Genomic DNA, 20496 nt, shown 5'->3' with positions numbered 1-20496 from the left:
TGTCTGCAAGTGGCTCTAATGCTCTCGGTCTCATAAGAATATGCTTTGGAACATGATTTCATCATCATGTTAATGTGTAAACATTAATTTCATTAGACTGTAATTTGATGTTATAAAAGATGCGTGACAAAAGTTTGCATTTGGAAAAACTATCAAAAACTCAGTGAAAGCATAGATAAATGCAACTTAATATCATATTTTTTCTTTCCTCTAATTGTCAGCACTTGGTTAGAAGCAAAGCATAGCATGATTGCATTACTTTCCTGACAGGGTTGTAGTGCCTTAAGAGGCTTGCATTGAATGGCAATAAATGAAAGGAGTGAGGCAGGTTTTTCTTCATGTTCAACAATTTGTTCTTAAATCTGAAATGAAAGTATAGAAGTACCCTGTAGCAAATGTCTTAATAGACCATATCTTATGACCAAATTATATTGGATTTTTTCCTGAATTAAGTAATAATAGTAGTAAAAAAATAAAGTCAGACCTATTATAAGTGATGGAAAAGGACCAGAACATTTCCATTATATCCGCTCAGCAGCTTCTCAAAATAAAATCTGGCCATAATTCAATGAAATGTTGTTTGTGTAAAATTTTAGATTGGAGGATTGGTTTAGTATTCTGATTGTCTTGATGAATTGGAAAATGGCTGAAATAATAGGCAATGGTATAATAGGTAATAGAATAAATACCAGTCCAGAGCATTATATACAAGAAGGAAAAGTTAAATAGATTAACTGAGTATAAGTGATTAGACTTCAGGAGCTTAAAAAAGATCTAGGTTTTATATACTTGTGCATAAACATCAGTGTATTTATATATTTATTTATATATATATATATATATATATATATATATATATATATACACTGATACATAAGCTGAGTCAACAGCACAGATTCTTGTAAAAAGCAATTGTAATTGTGGATTTATTAACTGGGGATAAAATTACTCAGTTTGCATTACTGATAACTTTGCTGGGAAAAAGATTTTGATACTTCTTTTAATGAGCAGACAAGCTGTGAAAATTTCAGAGGATAGCAGTAAGAATAATAAAGGCATTAGAACCTATGAGGAAAGGATGAAAAAATCTAATTTGTCTGATGCTATAAACATGTCTGTTAGGAATTTTGTGTTTGTTGGTGGTGTTTTTTTAATCCACTCATTTTTCTCATACATCCTTCTAGAGATATTGAATCTTTTCCATTGCAAAAGCAAGCAAGCAAGAATTGGGATAAATATTAGTCAACTTTGAGTGCTTAACTGTCATATGTGTTACTAAGAAACGCAGTGAAATCTGTCACTGGTAGTCTTGGTTGGGATAAAAAAAAAGTCTTATTTCAGCTCCCTGCTTTCAGGCTAACTTTAAAGGACCTCTGAATATGCTTTCTAGCCTTATCCTCATGACTATGCAAACACAGAAGCTGAAGTACCTGAACAAAATGCAGGTCCAGTTAACCGAGGGCTGGCTAACGTGTAGCGACATTTTCTTCTAGATTTACTTTGCACTTAGTACTGCTCCTTCCTTAGCAACATCTCTTTTCCAACCTTACAACTTCTAACCAGCTCAAACACATCAGTAAAAGTGATTTTTTTTTTTTTAATATAGAAAATACCATTTTTCAGGACTTAACACTGATTTCTATGTGAATGCTGTTACATTATATCATGTTACCTGCGAGACTTTTATCTAGCAAAGATTACAAGATGTTGTAACTTCAATTATACAGCTGTTTGTTATTGGTGTTCGGTTTTCATCTCAATGTCTTTTTTGAAAATGTACACAACAATATATGCCCAGTAGGAAATAAGTTTAAACCTTTCAACAGAAGTTTTAAGTTTGTTTCTTATTGAGAAGTATCTGATAATCTAGTTATCCTCCTAGTGTTTTTTTAAGTTCTTACTTTTTAAGAAACAGAAGTTTCTGTGGTAACATGTGTGACTGGATATCGTGAAAGAGGCAGCTGAAGCATTTTAAACATTTGTTTGAGTGAAAAATGAGATTATTCATTTAGCATACATAAAGTACAAGCAGTATTTGTACCTTCATAGTTAAGCAGATAAATGGGTTTTATACAAATATGTACACCTTCCTTAAGTTATTGTTTTTGTGAGATTTGAATTGGATAATAATCCTTAGGATATATTGATACATAAAACTTTGCTTAACTTCCTTTACTACTGCAGATACTGAGAATTTTGTGAGGGAGAGATGAGGAAAACCTGACTTATTTATCAGCCAGCTTGATGATCTCCTGTGCCCTCCTCTCCCCAGTTTGTTTTAAACTGGGAAAGAGTTTGTTTTTGAGGTGAAGGTTTTATATGCATAATTTTTATTTCAGTTAAATTAAAAAATGTAAAGATGGTACTACAAGATAGGTCAGTAGTAGTTTTATGACAAACTAGGCATTGGGCCACGTTCTGTTTTAGTAATTCAACTTAAAGACAAATGCAAAATGTTAATGAAAACCAGAGGAGAAGAAAACAAAACTTTTGAAAAGGGAAAATATTAATGCCTGTTCGATACGTAGTAGACTAAGAGTACTCCATCTTAGGCAGGTAAGACGAATTGACCTAAAAAGCCATCATTTTGTTCTTGGTAGGGACCTGTATCTTTTACATGTTCCTGTCCTTATCCTAGGATGGTTTTTGAGTAATGAGCTAAAAGTGGGAATGGAAAAGAGAGTATAAGAAAGTATGAGTAAAGGGCAGGGGGAGATGCTTTCTGTTCTCTTTGAAGATATTTTGCAAATAGTGTTGTAGGATTCTGTTGGGTTTCTTCTTAATAAATTCAATTAACCCATTATTCAGTCAACATGCTATTGATGATTTATTAGTTGGTCAGAAAATGAGGTGGCTGTTGAAAGGCATACGTGTGCTATGTTTTGACTGTTGACAGGAAGAAGAATGGCTAATGTTAAAATGCCAATGAGTTTCTGAACAATAAAACTTCTTTTCATGCTTTATCACTTTCATTGATCAAAAAAGAAAGAGAACTGACACATGCTTCTGCATAGGCTGCTTTCTATAGAGTCCTTCCTGTGCCTAATAAAACTTTGCGTGATGACATTCTTTCCATCTACAGATTTGCCAACTTATCTTTGTTAGTAAAAGATCAGCCACCTCCATGATGATACCTGAAAATTTTAATTTTTCCTAATGTCTTAGATACTGAGTAATTTTCCGCGGGGTTTTGTAAGTCCCTAACCTTTTCCTCTCTAAAGTTTTCACTGAGAATTAGTCAAAAGGGTTTTTTTTGAAGTTCTGTTACAATGAAAACAATTTTTCCCTTTCTTCCATGTGAAGTAAAATGTAAGCAAGCTTTCCCTTTCCTGACTACTACCATCCTTTTCCCTTTGGGGTGGGAAATAGCTAGATTTGTTTTCTATTGACAAGATACTAGTAGCGCTTATGGTATTTCTAATGCATTTGTCTTGAAGCATTAGAAAAATTGTTTCACCCCTTAGGTGATCTGGGCTTAATTCAGGAAATGAATGCTCTCTGGTAACAATTCTATGTCCTTATTAGTTTGCGTGCATCAAATGGAACAGAACAAGATGAATGATATCTGTACTGAGGAAGATTAGAACAATATATCTCTCAGGAAAGAAGCCAGTTTGGTTGGTATTAGCTGGGAGATTTTATACTCTGACTGGTCACTGTAAAGAAATAAATGCAGTGGTTTACAAAGAGCAGATTTTAATAGCTATTTCTAACATGCTAGCACTACCAGCAAAAGATGCAAAACAAGCTGATTGCTCCACCAGTAATGAGACAAATGTTAATTAAATCTGTTCAGTGGAATCAGTTCTACTAGTCTTTTTGCTGGGCAATATCTGTGACTATTTCACATCGCTGTTAATGCAGCTTGCTTAGGTAAAACTTTTGTCTTGCTTGGAGGTGCACCTGCAGCTAACCATTACACATGTAGGCGTAGTTTGTTGGGGGGATTTAACTGACTTCAAAGAAAAAATGCCTTCTGAAGCTGCCTCCTTTAACGCTATGAATTTTCCATAGTTCCTTCTTTCTTAGCAGAGCAAACCTACCATTTTAGTCTTCGGCTGTTAAGTCGACTGAAGTAAAATCTGGCCATTTACTTTTTTTTCTATGAAATACTATTTCTTAAATACTAAGTTTAAAAAAAGCGGGGGGAGGGGGACGGGACAGGGGAGGAGCCTTGTTATCGAGCAGAACTCATAAGAGCCCAAGGGGTACAATGGATAAGTAAAGAGATCTTATACCTATTGTAATTCTGTAACAAAAATGGTGTAAAGGGAGCCACAGTAATTTTGCAAGTCAGAATCTGAAATGGATAGGAAGAAACATCACATTTGCAGGTTTCGTTTGCATTAGAACACCCTTTCATACCGCAGTATCATTTTACAGCCATTTCTTCTGGTTTTGATTTTTGATTCAATGCTCTGAGTCTTTACTGCTTTTTTAAAAAACAGGTGCATGAGGCACACAAGGAGCGTACCTAGAGGCATTATTGGGGGATGGAAATAACAAATTGAATAGTTCTTACTTATTCAGTTATTAGTCAGATTTTGAAATGACTTGATATTGTAATGTTAACTCTTCGTCTTACACTGCTTGATCTATTTTACTATTCCTACAGCATGGATACCTGTTTTTTACTTAACTGGCTACCTAGTGACTTCGGTTTGTCTTTATAGAGCTTGTATAAAACTCCTGAGAATTCTATACACTGATAACTGTACCTTAAAACTTTGCTTACTCTGTAGATAAGATTATTAAATGCAGATAGAGGACACCCTTCTTCACTCTGTGGCATGTTGCTCAAAGGCCACACAGCAGAAGCATGGAAATGCAGCGTTACTGACAAGAAATCTTACTTTCGTACCACAGTCCATTGGGTCGAGCTTCTCCTTTGCACAGCCGAAAATGGCAAATGGTTTTAGGTGCTTTTGATGTTATTTTCTTTTTATATGGTACGTAATACCAGTAACTTATTGACAACAACAGGAATATAAAGGATTTTTTTACAGTGCAGTTTACATTCTAGCTTGTGGCTAAAATTGTGAGACCTCTTTCTTTTTATGATAGCTCTTAACTTGTAAATATTTGTAACGTGTCTTTGTACTTGGAAGCTTTAAAAATTGAGTTTTCTTTTTAGGGAGTGTAGTTTCTTGCAGTGCTAATAATTTTAATTGCTCTATGTACTTGATGTGAAAAATATTTGCAAACAAGCTTTGAAGCGGCAGGATAAAACATTTAAGTCTGATTTATTTTAACTGTTTGATCTAGAGGCCCATTTCCTGACACTTCTGTGTGCATGCTGGTCATAGAAGGAAGCAGACACTGCATAATTATTACAAGTTATCATCTCTGTATTGCACTCTGGTGGCTTAGAATGGAGGTGTAACCACAGGTATCAGTATTCTATTTTCCGTTTATTTTTGCTAAACAACCATTTGCAGCAGCTTCTGGTTTTGCACATTGATTAGGAAGGATGACACCTAGGATGAGTCACATAAACCCGTAATCTTTCATCTGCTTATGAAATGCCAGATACATTGCTACTGCAAGGTGTTTGTGCAGTTACTTAGCTATACTACCCACACAGTAACTTTTATATGTGTCTTGTAAGTGATTTGCAGATTTTTGTATGTATGGCTGTCACATTTTTTAAAAATTAAGCCTTATTTTCATTGAGCCTCTGAGTACTCAGAAGTTAGAAGTTACTAGTTGTTAAAGAACACTTTCAAAGTCTCCGATCGTTGAAAAACTGTAAGTTTTCACGGCACAGTAGCCGTGGCCTGTAACAGATGTTTAAGAGATTCGCCTGTGACAAAACTGGAGGTTCTTTTAACACAAGTGTAAGGATGTTCCAAGAGTTTCTTCATTTTTCTCTTTTCTTAGATTTAGATAGTGAGTTTCAGAACTTGGGCAGAGATGGTGGATATTTGTCTGGCTGGTAAATCCTTCTAAGGTAGATTAATTCTTTTTCTATCTGAATGTCTGTTTACGAGGCTGTCAGTATAATCATGTCTTAATGACAGTGACATGAAATACAGTTCCCTAAATAGGTTTACTGCCCCGACTATGCTCAAGCCAAGTGTTTGTCCTGCCCACTATTTTAGAGGGGTTGGGGAGAACAGAGTATCTGCCAGGAGAACCATTAAATATGTCAGGTTGCAAACAGAGGCTGTATCCAGGGGTCGTTACTGTGTGTTCCTCTCTCCAGATACATCTTGACCTTTAAGAAATACATCAAAGAAATTGTCTTTAGTACACATGGATGGTGAAGAGAGAGCATTTTGCACTGGCTCTGCTTTCCATTTCTGTTGAGCCTTTGTACATGACCTTGCATCCCATTTGTTTTGCTTAGTACATCACCTTAACACAAAACCAAGTGGCATCTGTTCCTTCCTACAGCATCTGAACATGAAACAGAAAGGCAGAAAGAAAGAGAAAACAAGCTAAGAGTCTAAAGTATCAGAAATTTCCAGTCTATCTAGCAGTGCTGATGTGGCTTGTAATCCAGAGAGGACTGTTTATTTTTTTGCAAGTTGTCAAAGTTGATTAAATTATTTCAGATGAGAATTTTCTCCCACTGGATTTTAATCAATGAAATGATGGTATAAATGCTCTTTTCTATGGTTTGACATCATTGTGACAGTCTGAAGAATAATCAATAGAAATGATAAGGATGGTTGCCACTGACTAGTTTATTAGCATTATCAGTTTCACAGTAACTGACCTTTTCCCTCTCTGCCTCACTCCTCTTCATCTGTCATGTTTCATTTTGTCAGATTGATTTCCTTTTACTATAACAGTTGGTATGTGGCAGACTTCAAATGCTAATCGGCCCTTACAGTTTCTCACATGGTGTTGAGAAACTACTGGCTGTATTTAAAAAAAAAAAAGGGAAAGTTATTTCTAATTGGGTCCTTCTGAGAGTGTTATAAAATATAAGATATTACTTACTTTAGTACCCATTTTATTTTGAAATACTAAACTTACATTTTAAAATTATGCAATCAATATTTATTACCAGTAAAGGTGTTACTACTGTCATTTAAGAAAATCTGTTCATTATGGAATTAAACTCGCAGAAATTTCTGTACGGTTTTTTTGGATTATGATATTAACTGTACTCGTATATGTCTTTCTAAAACATGGTCTGATTGTTGTAGGTCACAATTTCTTAACAGTAATAGAAATGCACACTTGGATGTGTATCCATGCATCCACATCACAGCTTCAGCTCTCTTGTGCCATGCATAGCAACCTGGCTGGGAAAACTACAGCATCTCCCTTCCTCCCATGGTAAATCTGCACCTGAGACCTTTTACCTATAGTTTTTATGCATACATAGTCATGTAAATAGTCCCTATCGAAGTTTTTATGGCTATATAGATGGGAGGCTGATGTATTTAAAATGAAATAGAATTTGTTCCCTAAGACATGGCACTTGGATGGTGAACTGTTGTTCACCTGATGTGTATGATGTGCACCTGTGGCTTGTTTCCCCAATAATCAACTTCTCCCATCAGTGAGATTATTCTAAATAACCTACAGCACACATCTGCTAAGTTTGAATGATACTAATTTTATTTATCTTATCACCTGTAAAGTTCTACGTGTGAAGTTATGGTTTGCAGTAAAATGAATACCTACTGTTCTTAATTCTTGCTTCTGATCTGCCACAATGGGAAAAGAAGTCATCTTAAACATCATTGCAAAATAAGTCCTAAGGGAGTAGGACTTGGCCTTTATCATAAAATCTGCATGTTAATAGGTCAAAAGGCTTCTCCACCCTTTGACTAACCCAGTGTGGCTGGCATTTTCAATAGAACACATGTGGAGGAAAATAAGACACAATTACTAAGAAATTAACAGCTGAAAATGGGATATTGATTTGAACTGCAGTCAAACATGATTTGGTTTTCTGTCTTTCGTCTACTTCGGAATCATCCTTTGTGGTGGACTTCTGAGTCTTGTCCTATATAGATCTGCTTTCAAATCGTGACTTGCTTAAGGTTAACGTAATCTTAGTGTAATAGTTTTGCCTAATGATCTACCAATAGTTGTTTGCCAGTGTAAAGTCGGCATATTAGGCTATCCTGGTCGTTCAAAACTGTCAGAGCTCAAGATGTTAAATTCAGAATGGCATGTTAAATGAGTAAGCACAGGATATCACCCCTGAATTTTTTGAAACTTTGAAAGATTGAGGTACATAAGAGTTGCTTGAATGCCCACATAGGCACTTAATTTTGTGGCTGAGATAAAATTCATTTAAATGCATATACTCTTTTAGTGTCAAACATTGCTCATAAACCTATTTAGCTGATCAGATGTCAGGTCTGGGCACATTAAAGCAGTCTTTGATGACACAGGGTAGGTAAGTGCCCTGCCTTATGTCTGCTCTGTCAGAGTCTGCCAGTCTGTCTGTTCTCTGTTGTGCCGACCACACGTTGTTGGAACCCACACGTGGAACATGATGGAAGATGAAACTATGGAACATGATGGAAGATGGGACACGTGGAAGATGAAACTATGCTGAGTGTCAAAACTGATCTTGGAAATGGAAAGCAAGAATGAAGGTTTTTTTCAGAATAAAGGAGAGCAAAACAAAGGGCATTTCTGGCGTTTGGGAGAGGTGTTCCTGGGTTTGGCATAAGATTGCATAGGTTCAGAGAGATTTTGGAGCACATTTAGTAATGTTTGTGTGTTGTTATTGGATTTTCACCGTATAACTTATGACTAAATAAAAATTGATTTAAAAGCAAACTTCGGCAGCGGTACTGTAGATTACTTAGCATCCCTAAAAGCATCTTGGTGTTTTCTTGGTGCTACATTGTAAGTTTATGAACAAAATACATCTTCTATAGTAAACTGCTTATTGTGACATCATGCAACTTTAGTAACAGCAAGAATTAAATTATTAATTTAGCTAAACGTCACTAGATCTACTTTTTACTGCCTTCTGTGCATCAAGATTCCTCTGAAACCTTTTCTTCTTGGCTATGCCACATTTCCCCATGTACACATAAAAAGCTTATCTCTAAGATTCATCAGTCTAAAGCTTCCCTCCAACACATCTTTTTTTTAATAAATTTATTTGAATACAGTATTTTGTTTCATCTAGGTAAGATTTTACATCCACATTGAAGGATTTTGCTCAAAGGAAAGGAATTCTGAGCATTTTTCTATGCGTGTGTGTGTCCCCCGCCCCTTATTTTTGGATGGGGTGCCATGTAGAAAGTTGAGGTGTTTTTTTTTTTAAAGTGAAAAAAAAAAAAAAAAATCCTTCTGGTTAGAAAAGAATATGAAAAATTGTTTGATTATGTTATCTGACTGCTGTTTATAATATACAAAACAAGTTGTTTTCATTTATACTAAGTTGTTTTTATAAATTGCTTGTAGATATACATGTAAGTATCCTTGGGCTTCTGAAATTTGATATGACAGGCTCCTATGGAAAGGTCTTTGTTTGACCTTAGTGTCTGTGACTTAGTGATTATCTTTTTCTTTCAGTACTTGGGTTTTAAAGAAAGAGCTATCAACTTGGGGGGGGCGTATTGGGTTTTTTGTTTGTTTTTAAAGAAATCATGTTAGGATCCTTCAGTTTACTCTTGGAGATTTATACTTATAGCTTTGTTTTTATTCCATGCTTATTTCTTTCTACGCTCTGTGCATATTAAACTGTCTGTTTTTCTTCTTCTCCATTAAGTTTCCTTTTAGCAAGACCTATATTTCGTCAGCATATCCTTGTCCCACTTCATCCCCATGTATTTCTTCAAACTGAAGCTCATTTAGGGTAATACTGTGCATCTTGGAAGCGTGGGCTCCTTATCTGTGCTGACAGGCAAACAAAGGATCCCTTAATACTTCTCACACGTGTGTGAACTACACACATAATCAAATTGAAGGGGAAAATAGAGGTCATTAAATTGATATTACATGTCATTATTTTATCTTGTCACGTCAACCCTCAGCAATTTACCAGGCTTAGGATATTGGGGACCGCAATGGGGCTAATTAACGGGCAGTGTGCTTGTTTACTTTAGAATTTCCAAGTGTCTCATAGGTGACAAAATAAAATCTAATTATTTTGATATTTTATTAAGTGGTTTGTCAGCCATTACATAATTACTTCTTCTGAAAAAGTCGATCTGAAAATTATGGATATCAGGAAGGTAGAGCCTGTTGATATTTTTGTGAGAACAACAATTGCAATGTAAGTCCTGAGGAAAGAGGAACAGATGAAACAGTATTGTGAGACTACAGTGAATGTTGTTTTTCCTACTGTGTACAATTATATGTAATTAGATCTGTCCTTTTTTTATTATGCTGTCTAAAAAATTAATTCTGCCTATCTAGGTACTGAATGAGCTTGTAAATAAGATAGCAAGATCAACATAGTCTGAAGAAATAATTAGTAACAATTTAACAGAAATTGTTCTGTTCAGCCTAAATCAATAGTAATGGAGATGAATAAATGGGTGGAAACCTTAAGTAATTACAAATCCTTTAAATTATTCTTTAATTAGAAAGCAGGAGAAAAGAACAGATTTAATTACTTTTATAGATGCATGAGAAGAGAACTTTCTGAATTCTCTCTTTGTTCTTTCTTTTCCAGAATACGCTTTTTTTAGGCAGCTGGTATTCTGTTTCCTGTACATTGATGGACTTTTTATGCAACTGGGTTAGCTAGGCTAAACATACCAACTCAGGTACTCTGTTTTTTCCCAAAAAATGAGTTTCAAACACTAATGGGAAGAAGCAGACTTCTTATTGTGTTAACTAAGATCTGTACTCTGGTTTCAGACTGCTTATTTTTGGCACGATTCTTATTTTTTCTATCACTCTAAGGAGGAAAGACCATTGTTCTTTCTGGTGTTCTGTACAGTAGAGAGGAACTTTTGAGAAATACTAAATTTACCTTTATTTAATGGAAATATAGCAGTATGTTTAGATGGGGCATGTAATTAAAAAAAAAAAAAAACAAAAAAAACAAAAAACCAAAACTAATAGTCTGCTTTTTTATTCTTATGCACCATAGAAAGTTCTACTTTGATGTGTGAATATACTGTCTAGATTGTACTTTTTGCATTATAGTTTTTAATTTCAGTTCCAGAAGTATTTTCTCATGGACTTTTGATATGTATTCCAGTATCTTTAAAAGATCTGATATCTTCACAGGGTTTTTTCTGTATTTGCAAACTATGATGTTTCAAAAGAGTTATTAGCTTTCTCATGCATCACGAAGAAGAGAAATCCTCAAAGGGCAAGGAAGTGTCCAGATTGACTGTAAAGATACTATCAGCTAAATTAAAATCAAGCAGAATAAATTAGAAAGCAGCTAGATGGTACCCTTTGGATCACCATGGAAATGCAAAGGTCAGAGAACCTTAACCTATGGAGTGCTGCTGAGACTTCGGGAGCTCTCAAAACCAAACACTGGTATTTTGCTTTTCCTCACCTTGAGAAGCAGCATTAGAAAGATTCTGCATTAAAGCATTTGCTAATTGACCTGAATGCTTTCTTGGTATAAACTATTCTGAGTTGTCACTGAAGAAGACCATTCTCAATCAAAAGCTATTAATGACTGAAGTAAAAGAACAAAAAAGAAACCTTCTCAGTTAGTGTGTTGGATTTCTAGACCAATGAGAGATTGACTCAGTCTTTAAAATAAATGGATGACTTAATTTTGTTTAACCTCTCTCCCTTCTTTAGCTGGAAAGGCAACTACTGATGCAGAACCAGATGAGGGAAAGACAAACAGCCATGCAGATTGCTTGGACACGGGAATTTCTCAAATATTTTGGGACATTTTTTGGACTTGCTGCTGTAGGTTTAACAGCTGGGTATGAAGTTTATTTCCTAACAGAAAATATAAAAATACATTTATATTTCTATGATGCAGGATCTTCCTTTTGCATTGTAACAGGTAGTTATTTTTATCCAGTAACTGCTCAGAGGTTGATCTGATGACGAAGTGACACTGATTTCTGTCTGCTTCCAGATGTGTTTTGGTTATGTCTGTACTGCAGACTTGTATAAAAGCAGAGACAGGTGAGCTGACAATAAAACGATACAGCTGAGGTACCAAAAGTTCAGTGTAAAATAAAAGTTGTAAGTGGAACAGAAGGGATTGTTTAAAAGCCATGCTATTTTCTTGTCTGTATTGTGATTTAACGAACTCTTAATGAGCAACAAATCCTCCACCATCTGGGTTTTTTAATATGTCAGTGAACAAGTGGACATATTCTGAAATCTGTTCACTTAAAATTTGAATCAAGAAGCTCACTCAAGGGGAAAAAACCCTGGCTAATGAAGCTGTATTGCATGAGGAAGAACTTGTCGTATAGGACTTTTATTTGGTAACATGTTTTTCTTGTGCTACAACATGGTTAGAGGGAATGTAGGAAATATTTGTGGTTTCGTGTACATAGTGCAGATTAAATGCACCTTATGTGCATTATGTGTTCTCTGTGGACTCAGATGCATTTGGAACTGAACATAATATCTTGATTGCTACATGTTGCATGTGGCTGAATGGATATATGCATGTCACGTGCATGCTACACGAGCTAGGTAATCCCATTTTTGTTAGATATATTCAAAACTCACTTGAAGCATTTTTTTTTAATACCCTTGGATTGACAGTTGAGCAAGAAGGCAACCAGAAAACAAATGCTTCTGAGGAAATTAAGACTTGTTCTTCTTTGATTAGAGAGTGTAGAAGATACATAAGTCCTAGACAGTCAAGGTCAACCTAAACTAACAGTGCTGATGTGCTGAATGTCCTAAATAATCTTATTTTTTCCTTCTTTTTTTTTTAAAACAGAGCAATAAAAAAGAAGAACCCAGGAGTTTTACTGCCAATAGTTCCCTTAAGCTTTATATTTGCCTATCAATATGATATGGGCTATGGGACACTATTGCAAAGGATAAAAGGTACGTGTATATAAGTCTGTCTGGTTCACGCGTAGAACGAAGCTTAATATTTCAGATAACCTCTTATCTTTTTAGAATGGCTGGGAGAAAACTTGCAATAGATTTTTCTCTTTTTTCTGATCAAAGATCTTACTCTCTCATTTCTTTTCTTCTCTGTTGCAATCAGATACTTTCCCAGTCAAGAGTACTCACTCTACTTTTACAGATTTTCCCTCCAGTTAAGACTGTTAATTTCTCCTCTCTTGTTTCAAAAAAAGTGAATTCTAAAGCTATAAATACAGCTGAAGTAAGCATTGCATATTTGGGAGAAATGAGAGATCTAGTGATTTCTTTCCATATTCCACTCTGATGCTGCTGTTTTGGCAAGGGGTAGGGCTGATAAGAGCAGATAAAGGGATACAGACAGGAATCATGCCTTTATACCTTCATGACCAAACACAGTCATCAGCTGATCATCTTGCCACAGGACCTGCTAAGATGGAAAAAAGAAAGGTGAGTCCCAGAAAGTGGGGTCTTGTCTGATAGTTGCCAGTGGCAGATGTGATTAAGTGATGGGTGTTGAGGAGGTGCATTTATGTTAGCTCTGATTCCTGGCGAAGGACACATGCTAAGAGAGTATTCACTGTAAGAGAAGACAGTATCGGGCCATGGCTTGTCACCTTCACAAATCATCTTAGTTAACTAGCTTGATTTTTCTTTCTGCTACTGACACAAATATACAGAAACAAAATAAAAATTTGTTTCAGCTCTTGGTCTTAGCCTCCAGATCTAAGAGCTAGGTTTCCTAACACTGAGGTATTTCCTGCTGCATACAGCTGCAAATATATTTAGGTGATGCAGCAATGTATATCTGCAAACATTTCCTAAAACCCACTAAACACGTATCTTTGGATTTTAATAGGAAGAGGCAGCTAAGCACAGGGAGAAAAACTAGGTGGCTCTTGGAAATCAGAGTGTTGCAAAGGAGATTAGTACATACAATGCAGAAGGAACACTTGGAATTTAGGATTTGTCAACTTTTTTTTTTTTAAATGAGGTTATTTTCATTCCAGAATTTTGAAAGAGTGAGCATATCATAAATGCAAAGCCCATGGCAAGAGTATGTAGTGTGTTTACTGAGGACCATGTGGTCCTGTATAGGTTGAAGAGGGGCAATGTGGTATCCTATTGCTTTCCAAATAGGAAAAGTCATCTTCATAACTTCAGATCCACTAGGGCAACTGCAGCAGTACGCGAGGCTTATGAAAAGGTTTTGGAGAAAAGATGCTATGGAGCCAAATGGACAATAAGATAAAATGAAATATGCCAAACTAACTCTGTCTTTTCCAGGAAAATAATTTCTCTTTTCCAAAACAAATGTGGTAGATCTACTATAAACTCATGAAAGCACTGAGTGTGGTATCACATGAAGATTAAGTTAGCATGAAGCACATGGAAATTAGTAGACAGGTAAGCACTGGAGTAAAAAGAAGATGTCAAAGCTTTGTGCTTAAAGAGGAAGGCTAGGCTTTAGCAGGGTTATTAGCAATATTCCTCAAGATTTGGTCTGGATCTCCTTTTGTTTTGTATTTGAAATTATGAGTAGGTTATACCAATCAAATCTGTGGTGTCATCAACAGAGAAGAAATAAACTGTAGTACAAGAAGAACTGATGACCTGAAGAACTGAGATAATAAAATAGGATTCAATTTGATAAGAAGATCAGTGAGAAGCTAGAGACTAGTAGGGATTTCTACCATCAGAGTTCACCAGCTGGAAATGATAGAAAAAGGGAAAAAACTGAATGTATTATGTGATCACAGAACGAGTATAATCCAGTAGTGTGATGAAATTGAGAGTCAAGCGAAGTCTAGAAACATCAAGTGAGGTTTCCTAGTATGACAGCATGGTTGAGGTTGGAAGGGACCTCTGGATGTTGTCTGGTCCAACCCCCCCGCTCAAGCAGGATCACCTAGAGCCAACTGCCCAGGAAAATGTCCAGATGGCTTTTGACTATCTCCAGGGATGGATGTTCCACAACCTTACTACAAATAGAGAGTACAGATAGGAAGGTATTGATGCAGAAAAACAGTAATACCTTCCTTGGACATTTATACATAATTTGGATCACTTCTGTGTAAGGAATCTAGAATTACTGAAGAGTTAAAATTATCAGGGAATGCCGAGCTGCCTTGCGAGGGAAAACAAAGTGATTAGTTTGTTTAGCCTTGTAAAAAGACATGAGAGATTTGGGTCTACAGATCCTACTTACAGGATAGGATAAAGGAAAATAAGGAAATTAAACTAATTACTAATATCAGCACTAGAATAAAAGGAAGTGGACTAGCCTGAATGAATTTGGGCTGGAAATCAGAGGAACGTTCGTAATTATGTGGAAATCAGGTTCAGGAGTTCATTTTTATTTTAAGATTAAAATTAAGTAGTTGAAGAGAAGGTTTTATGACACAATTGACCTGCAGCCACAATGCTTGTTCTTATTACTCAGATGAACCCTGTGTCCACTCCCATACTACTTTCTCAACCACTTCTCTCCTTGCCCATGTATTCTGTTCATGCGTGCCATGCTTCATCTCTGTGGTGTAACAATGAATGTATACACCATTGCCTTTAACTGCTCTCTGTCCTCCAGGGTATGCCTACCTTCAGCCTCATAGCCAATTCCCTCTCCTAAGCTAATCTGCAATTATTTCCATGGTGCACAGTCTTGCTTGTATCTGAACCACGTTGATCAAATAGCCCTGCATCTGCTGTCCTTCATTCTTTGGAATCAGTTTATACCCCGGAAGGTTTCCCTATTTTTCTTTCACCAGGCATTTTGTGTCTGATCTTGCTTGCAGTTAATTTTTTCTTCTGTCTTTAGCCTACTTGTGCAAATGTTTTCTCATGACTTGCTTATTCTCCCACACTGAAATCAGAGGGTTTTTTTTTCTTCCTTTATAGCTTGGGCTAATTAAAGCACAAGCTGAGGACATAGTGGGAAATACCCGTTTTGAGTTATGCTTGTGCTGCTGAAAAGCCATAAATATGCCAGGGCCATGTATCAGAACTGAATCTTTTGGGGGTGGTAGGGTTACAGAACAGCCCTCAGGTGCACTATATTTTCTGAACGGCTGAGGACACTAAGAATCAGTCATGGACCTGCTATCTGTGTTCTTGGCCTTGCTGTTCTGCTTTTCCTCCCAGTCCAGGCACATATTGCTGGTATTTTTCAAATTATTAGAGGAGGGGAGGGATTATATAGCCAGCCTCCAACTGCACAGAACTTCTCCACTAAGCAATCTTAAGTCTGTCTACCTTTTCCAAGATTTATATAGAGCTCACTGCTTGTATCCGGAGCCATGTCAGAGGGGTGGTGACTGGGCAATCTGCTCTAGTGCATGTGAGTGACAGGCATAGTGATTTAACTATCTATAATATCTCTCTGTCACCTAAGATCTCTTGCTCTTCCATAACCAGATGCTATATGCAACTGACTGACATTGTGTTATTACCAGTTACTGGGAATGGTAACGAGTGTCGTCCTGTTGGATGTTGCTGATGTGTGGTGATCCCAAGCACGGTAATACTGCCAAAATTGCAGTTGGAGATTTCAGCGTTCATTCCTGTTTTAAAGAATGACCACAGTCTTGACTGCATTACAGTATTCAGTCAGGTTTATTGCACATAAATACAGCTTCAAATCACTGCCGTAATGATCATCAAGCTAGGAGTTGAGGCATAGGTAAACAAGATTGTTGGCATTGTACCAAATGGCATCAGCCGAAACAAACACATTCTTTGCCTAACCTTCATCCTTTATTATATCACAATCAGACCACCACAACTTACATATGATGTTCAGTCTGTATCTTTGTTTTTTGGATTCTCTGTCCTAGATGTTTTCATTCCAGCCTTACCCACAGCATTCTGCACCCTACAACTTTTCCCTGCTATGCTGCTACGACTGCATGTTTAGATAACTGTATCAGCAAACCTTTTTATGAGCAGTATGCTTTGAACAGTGCTTCTTCAAGTCCTGTGCTACCCACTTTCTGCCTGTGGCCTGACATCTTTTAGCCTAGGCCTGAGACAAGACAAAAAATTGTGCCCAAATGTGGCATGTCTAGGATACTGTGTACAGGGAATTTACTTGTTAAAGCTTACGTACACTTTTATGTGTATGTCAGATCCACCCTCTTCTCAGACTCCTAAACACAGTATGGGGTTGGTACGAAGTACGTGGTGATGCTAAGTCCTTGCTGTATCTCACGCCTCCATTCCAAAGCATGGGTGTAATAAATCTCTAAACGAACCATTACTGTAACGCAGTGTCATTTTTAGGAGAAAGGGGCTAACAAAAACGGCAACAACAACAGCACAATTGATTGTTTTCGCTGAAGTTCTTTCAAACAAAGGCAGCCTGAGGCAGATATTCAGTTCAGGCCAAACACTTCCGTGTGCAGTTATCCCACCAGTCCAAAATTCCTGAAAGTCAACTTTAATGCTACATTGGCATCAGCTCATTTGTAAAATACATAGCTGTGACCTGCTATTTTGTTGTTCTGGCCCAAACAAGAAGAGCTTAATTGGTTTCTTAATTTTTTTTTTAACTTCCTTTGCTTTCTCACAGTAAGGGTGAGGAAATGTATTTAATTTTTTTATTTTTTTAAGGTGAAGCAGAGAACATATTGGACACGGAGAGCACTTTGCTAGAATTGCCAAAAGGACCACTCACTTATGAAGACCTGGAGAAAATCAGAAGATCTCAGAGCAAGTTCTTCATAGAAAAATAGGAAGATAGTATTAGAGCTTAATACCTGAAACGTGATTGTAATACTCGTTTTGGACATAAATGAATCATTAACATTTTGAGAAAATTATGAGCTTTTATAAAACCAAAATATAAAAATAATTTTTTAAAAACAGTACTTTCTAAAGCAATGATTTTAATATTGTATGTATCTCTTGAAAATATCCATTGTTGCTGTAGTATATTTTTCTTGTTTAGAATGAAATACTGGATTTCCACTGTCTATTTAGAGTCTGAAAATAACTTTCACCTGTAGTAAAAATGTCTGGTACCGACCAAACTCACTATAATCAACAAAAATAAGTTAACTGGTAGTTCCAAATTTGTATAAATATGGTCATAATTTTCAAATATATTTAAGGATGCACAGCTCAATTTGAAATCAGGAATAGACAGTCAACTTCTTTGAAAAATGAGACACTTTTTATTTGCTGTTCTTTAGGCAGTAAACTCACCATCTCTGCTTCGAATTCTGGAGTAAACAACTTTTATCAGAAGTAGGTTCAGAAGTAAACACGTCACTTGCTAACTGTGTGTTTTACTCTCAGTAAAAACTGTATTAAAGTATGAGCAGAGATAATTTCTCAAAAAGAAAACAAATTATGTAGCTATTTCCCGAATGTTTTTCATGCTTGTTTGACATTCTGAAACTCAGGATAATTTGTTTACATGAAATCAGAGTTTCACTACTAAGATGAATATTAACTTAGGCTAACAGCAAGCAAAATTATTAATGCATGTTTTTGTAATGGGTAGATCCAGGAGGCCTTACAAGTACTGAAAAACTGAGGGATTTTTTGCATGCCTTTACTGAGGCCTTTGCATGGTATATACTGAGAATATAATTTTAGTATATTTTAGTGTTCTGATGTTGCACTTGGCAAAAAAATGCATCTTTCTGTATTGGAAATCTTGTTTAAAAACAGATTATTTTGTGTTTCGATGGAAACTCTTCTAGCATTAGTCTAATTGTGGAATGAAAAACAAATGGTCGAAAAGCATCCAATAACAAATTAAGCCTAAGTCTGTATTGAAAATTTATTGAGTTAAAAGTTAAATTCCAGCTGGAGATAATGCCCCAAACCTGTTTTTGAAGACTACTTGACTAAAATTAGAATGTTGTTACAGTAAGAAAGGTGAATATATAATAAAACAAAAGCTTCTCAATGTAGAAGAAATTAATAGCACAGTTCCCGTAGCTGTGTTAAGATTGATGTCTGAAAGTGCATTCACTTCTGCATTCAATCACTTCTGTAATTGGTTCTGTCATCTGCATGTTAACGATGCATACAATCTGTAACATTTCAAATGTGATGCATTTTAATGTGCGAGTGATAAAATGGGTTATAATAGCTTGTTTGGTTATAATAGCTTGGTCTACACTTTGGCTGTTTTGGATTTAAGGCAATGATTTTAGTTGTCTTGGAAGGCGTGCCTCAACTCAGCCTATGGTGCTACCCATGTTCTGTGAACTCACAAAACACAGCCCAAGACCACCTCAAGTTTTCTGCCTGTCCTATAGCACAACGCCTCACCACCTGCTGCTATATTATGTACTACTCTGAGGACATGTGTATCCCTGCTTACTTGTTTTGCTTTGAATAACAGATCATCTACTACCTTTCCTCCAAGTTCTGAAGTCTACCTTGCTTTAATTTTGAAGACGTTATAATAGCCTGTTTTGTTTTGATCTCTGTCATCTATTGATATGCTTTCTTCCAAGAAAGAAAACCAATTAAACCAGCTTGTTTTGGTATTTGTATGTCTCCACCTGTGCCTTTTAACCTACCTTGTAATCCTCTGAAAGACATTTTTACAAGAGAGCAGTTTTATAGTCCATACAGCAGTTTTACCTACAAATCCTAGAAAATTAGGAAATACCCTAATCCTATCCATTGTGAATTAGAAATTAACGTATGTGTGTTTGTGATAGATTGCTGATCAAATGGTGGTGTTAAAGGAAGCAAGCAGGCTAAGCAAAATAATGACCCAGACAGCAGTTTTAGGAGATAATAGGATAGCTACTTATTACCCCATCCTAGCTAAATTTGAATTTTTTTTCTCCCAAAGGTTAAACTTAGATCAATAGTGTTAATCCATTGCAAGATTCCACACTAAAAAGTGATGGAAATGGGGCAGGTTTAATTCAGTGTTACACAGTCAGTGTCAGTGAAAGTTACCAAGTTTATAAGGGAAAGGCAACAGGCCCGAAGCAGGACAGTCTAATGCCAAACCCAGAAATGGATTTAAACGGGCTACAGGGAATGTGCCAAAGATCGTCAAGAAGTTAAGGGTTAGTCACCTTTACTGCCTTTGCTTTTTACTGCTAGCTTTGCTTTTTTTCTTGACAAATATATGCTTTTGTTTTGAAGATGCTCGTTCTTTGTTACTGAGTAGTTATTCTACTGCCAGAGCTCACATGTGCCAAGCCCAGTCATATCTGTCACATAGATATACAGCTGCAGAGTGGCAGAACTGTATGGTTTCCTTTAGAGAACAATGAAAGCAAGCAGGAAAGCTTACCTTTGACAGGGTCTGCTTCGGGGAAATAGATGTTTACAGCACAAGTTGCCTGCGATCATCATACCCGTTGTACTCATAGAAATAAATAAATAAAACACCTAAAACATCCTACTCCCTTCTGTCGTTGGTGCTCAGCTGGCTTCAGCTGTAAGACTTACTTTAATATATCACAGCAACTGTCTTTGTTTTCATGAATCATTGGGGCAGAGAAGGAGAATAACTGCAGGGGGAGGTTGTTCTGGCCTGAGGGCACTACT

At 36.3% G+C, this 20496-nt stretch overlaps 1 protein-coding gene across 1 annotated transcript in view; it reads left to right on the top strand.

The window, feature by feature from the left end:
• The window catches only part of PLGRKT (plasminogen receptor with a C-terminal lysine), a gene marked incomplete at its 5' end in the record, with an annotated part of 28961 nt that extends 8728 nt beyond the window's left edge, over positions 1 to 20233 (top strand). The window contains 3 exons of the mRNA XM_082335821.1: positions 11704 to 11834; positions 12818 to 12927; positions 17578 to 20233. Of these exons, the coding sequence (XP_082191947.1) occupies positions 11704 to 11834; positions 12818 to 12927; positions 17578 to 17699 (363 nt within the window). The 3' untranslated portion in view covers positions 17700 to 20233. The remainder of the gene's footprint in view (positions 1 to 11703; positions 11835 to 12817; positions 12928 to 17577) is intronic.
• Between the last annotated feature and the right edge of the window lie 263 nt (positions 20234 to 20496).

The sequence above is a fragment of the Platalea leucorodia genome, assembly GCF_965183815.1.
Source record: "Platalea leucorodia genome assembly, chromosome: Z".
NCBI classification, from domain to species: Eukaryota; Metazoa; Chordata; class Aves; order Pelecaniformes; family Threskiornithidae; genus Platalea; species Platalea leucorodia.
Note: the sequence above shows the minus strand (reverse complement) of the source record. Positions and strands in the feature narration are given on the sequence as shown.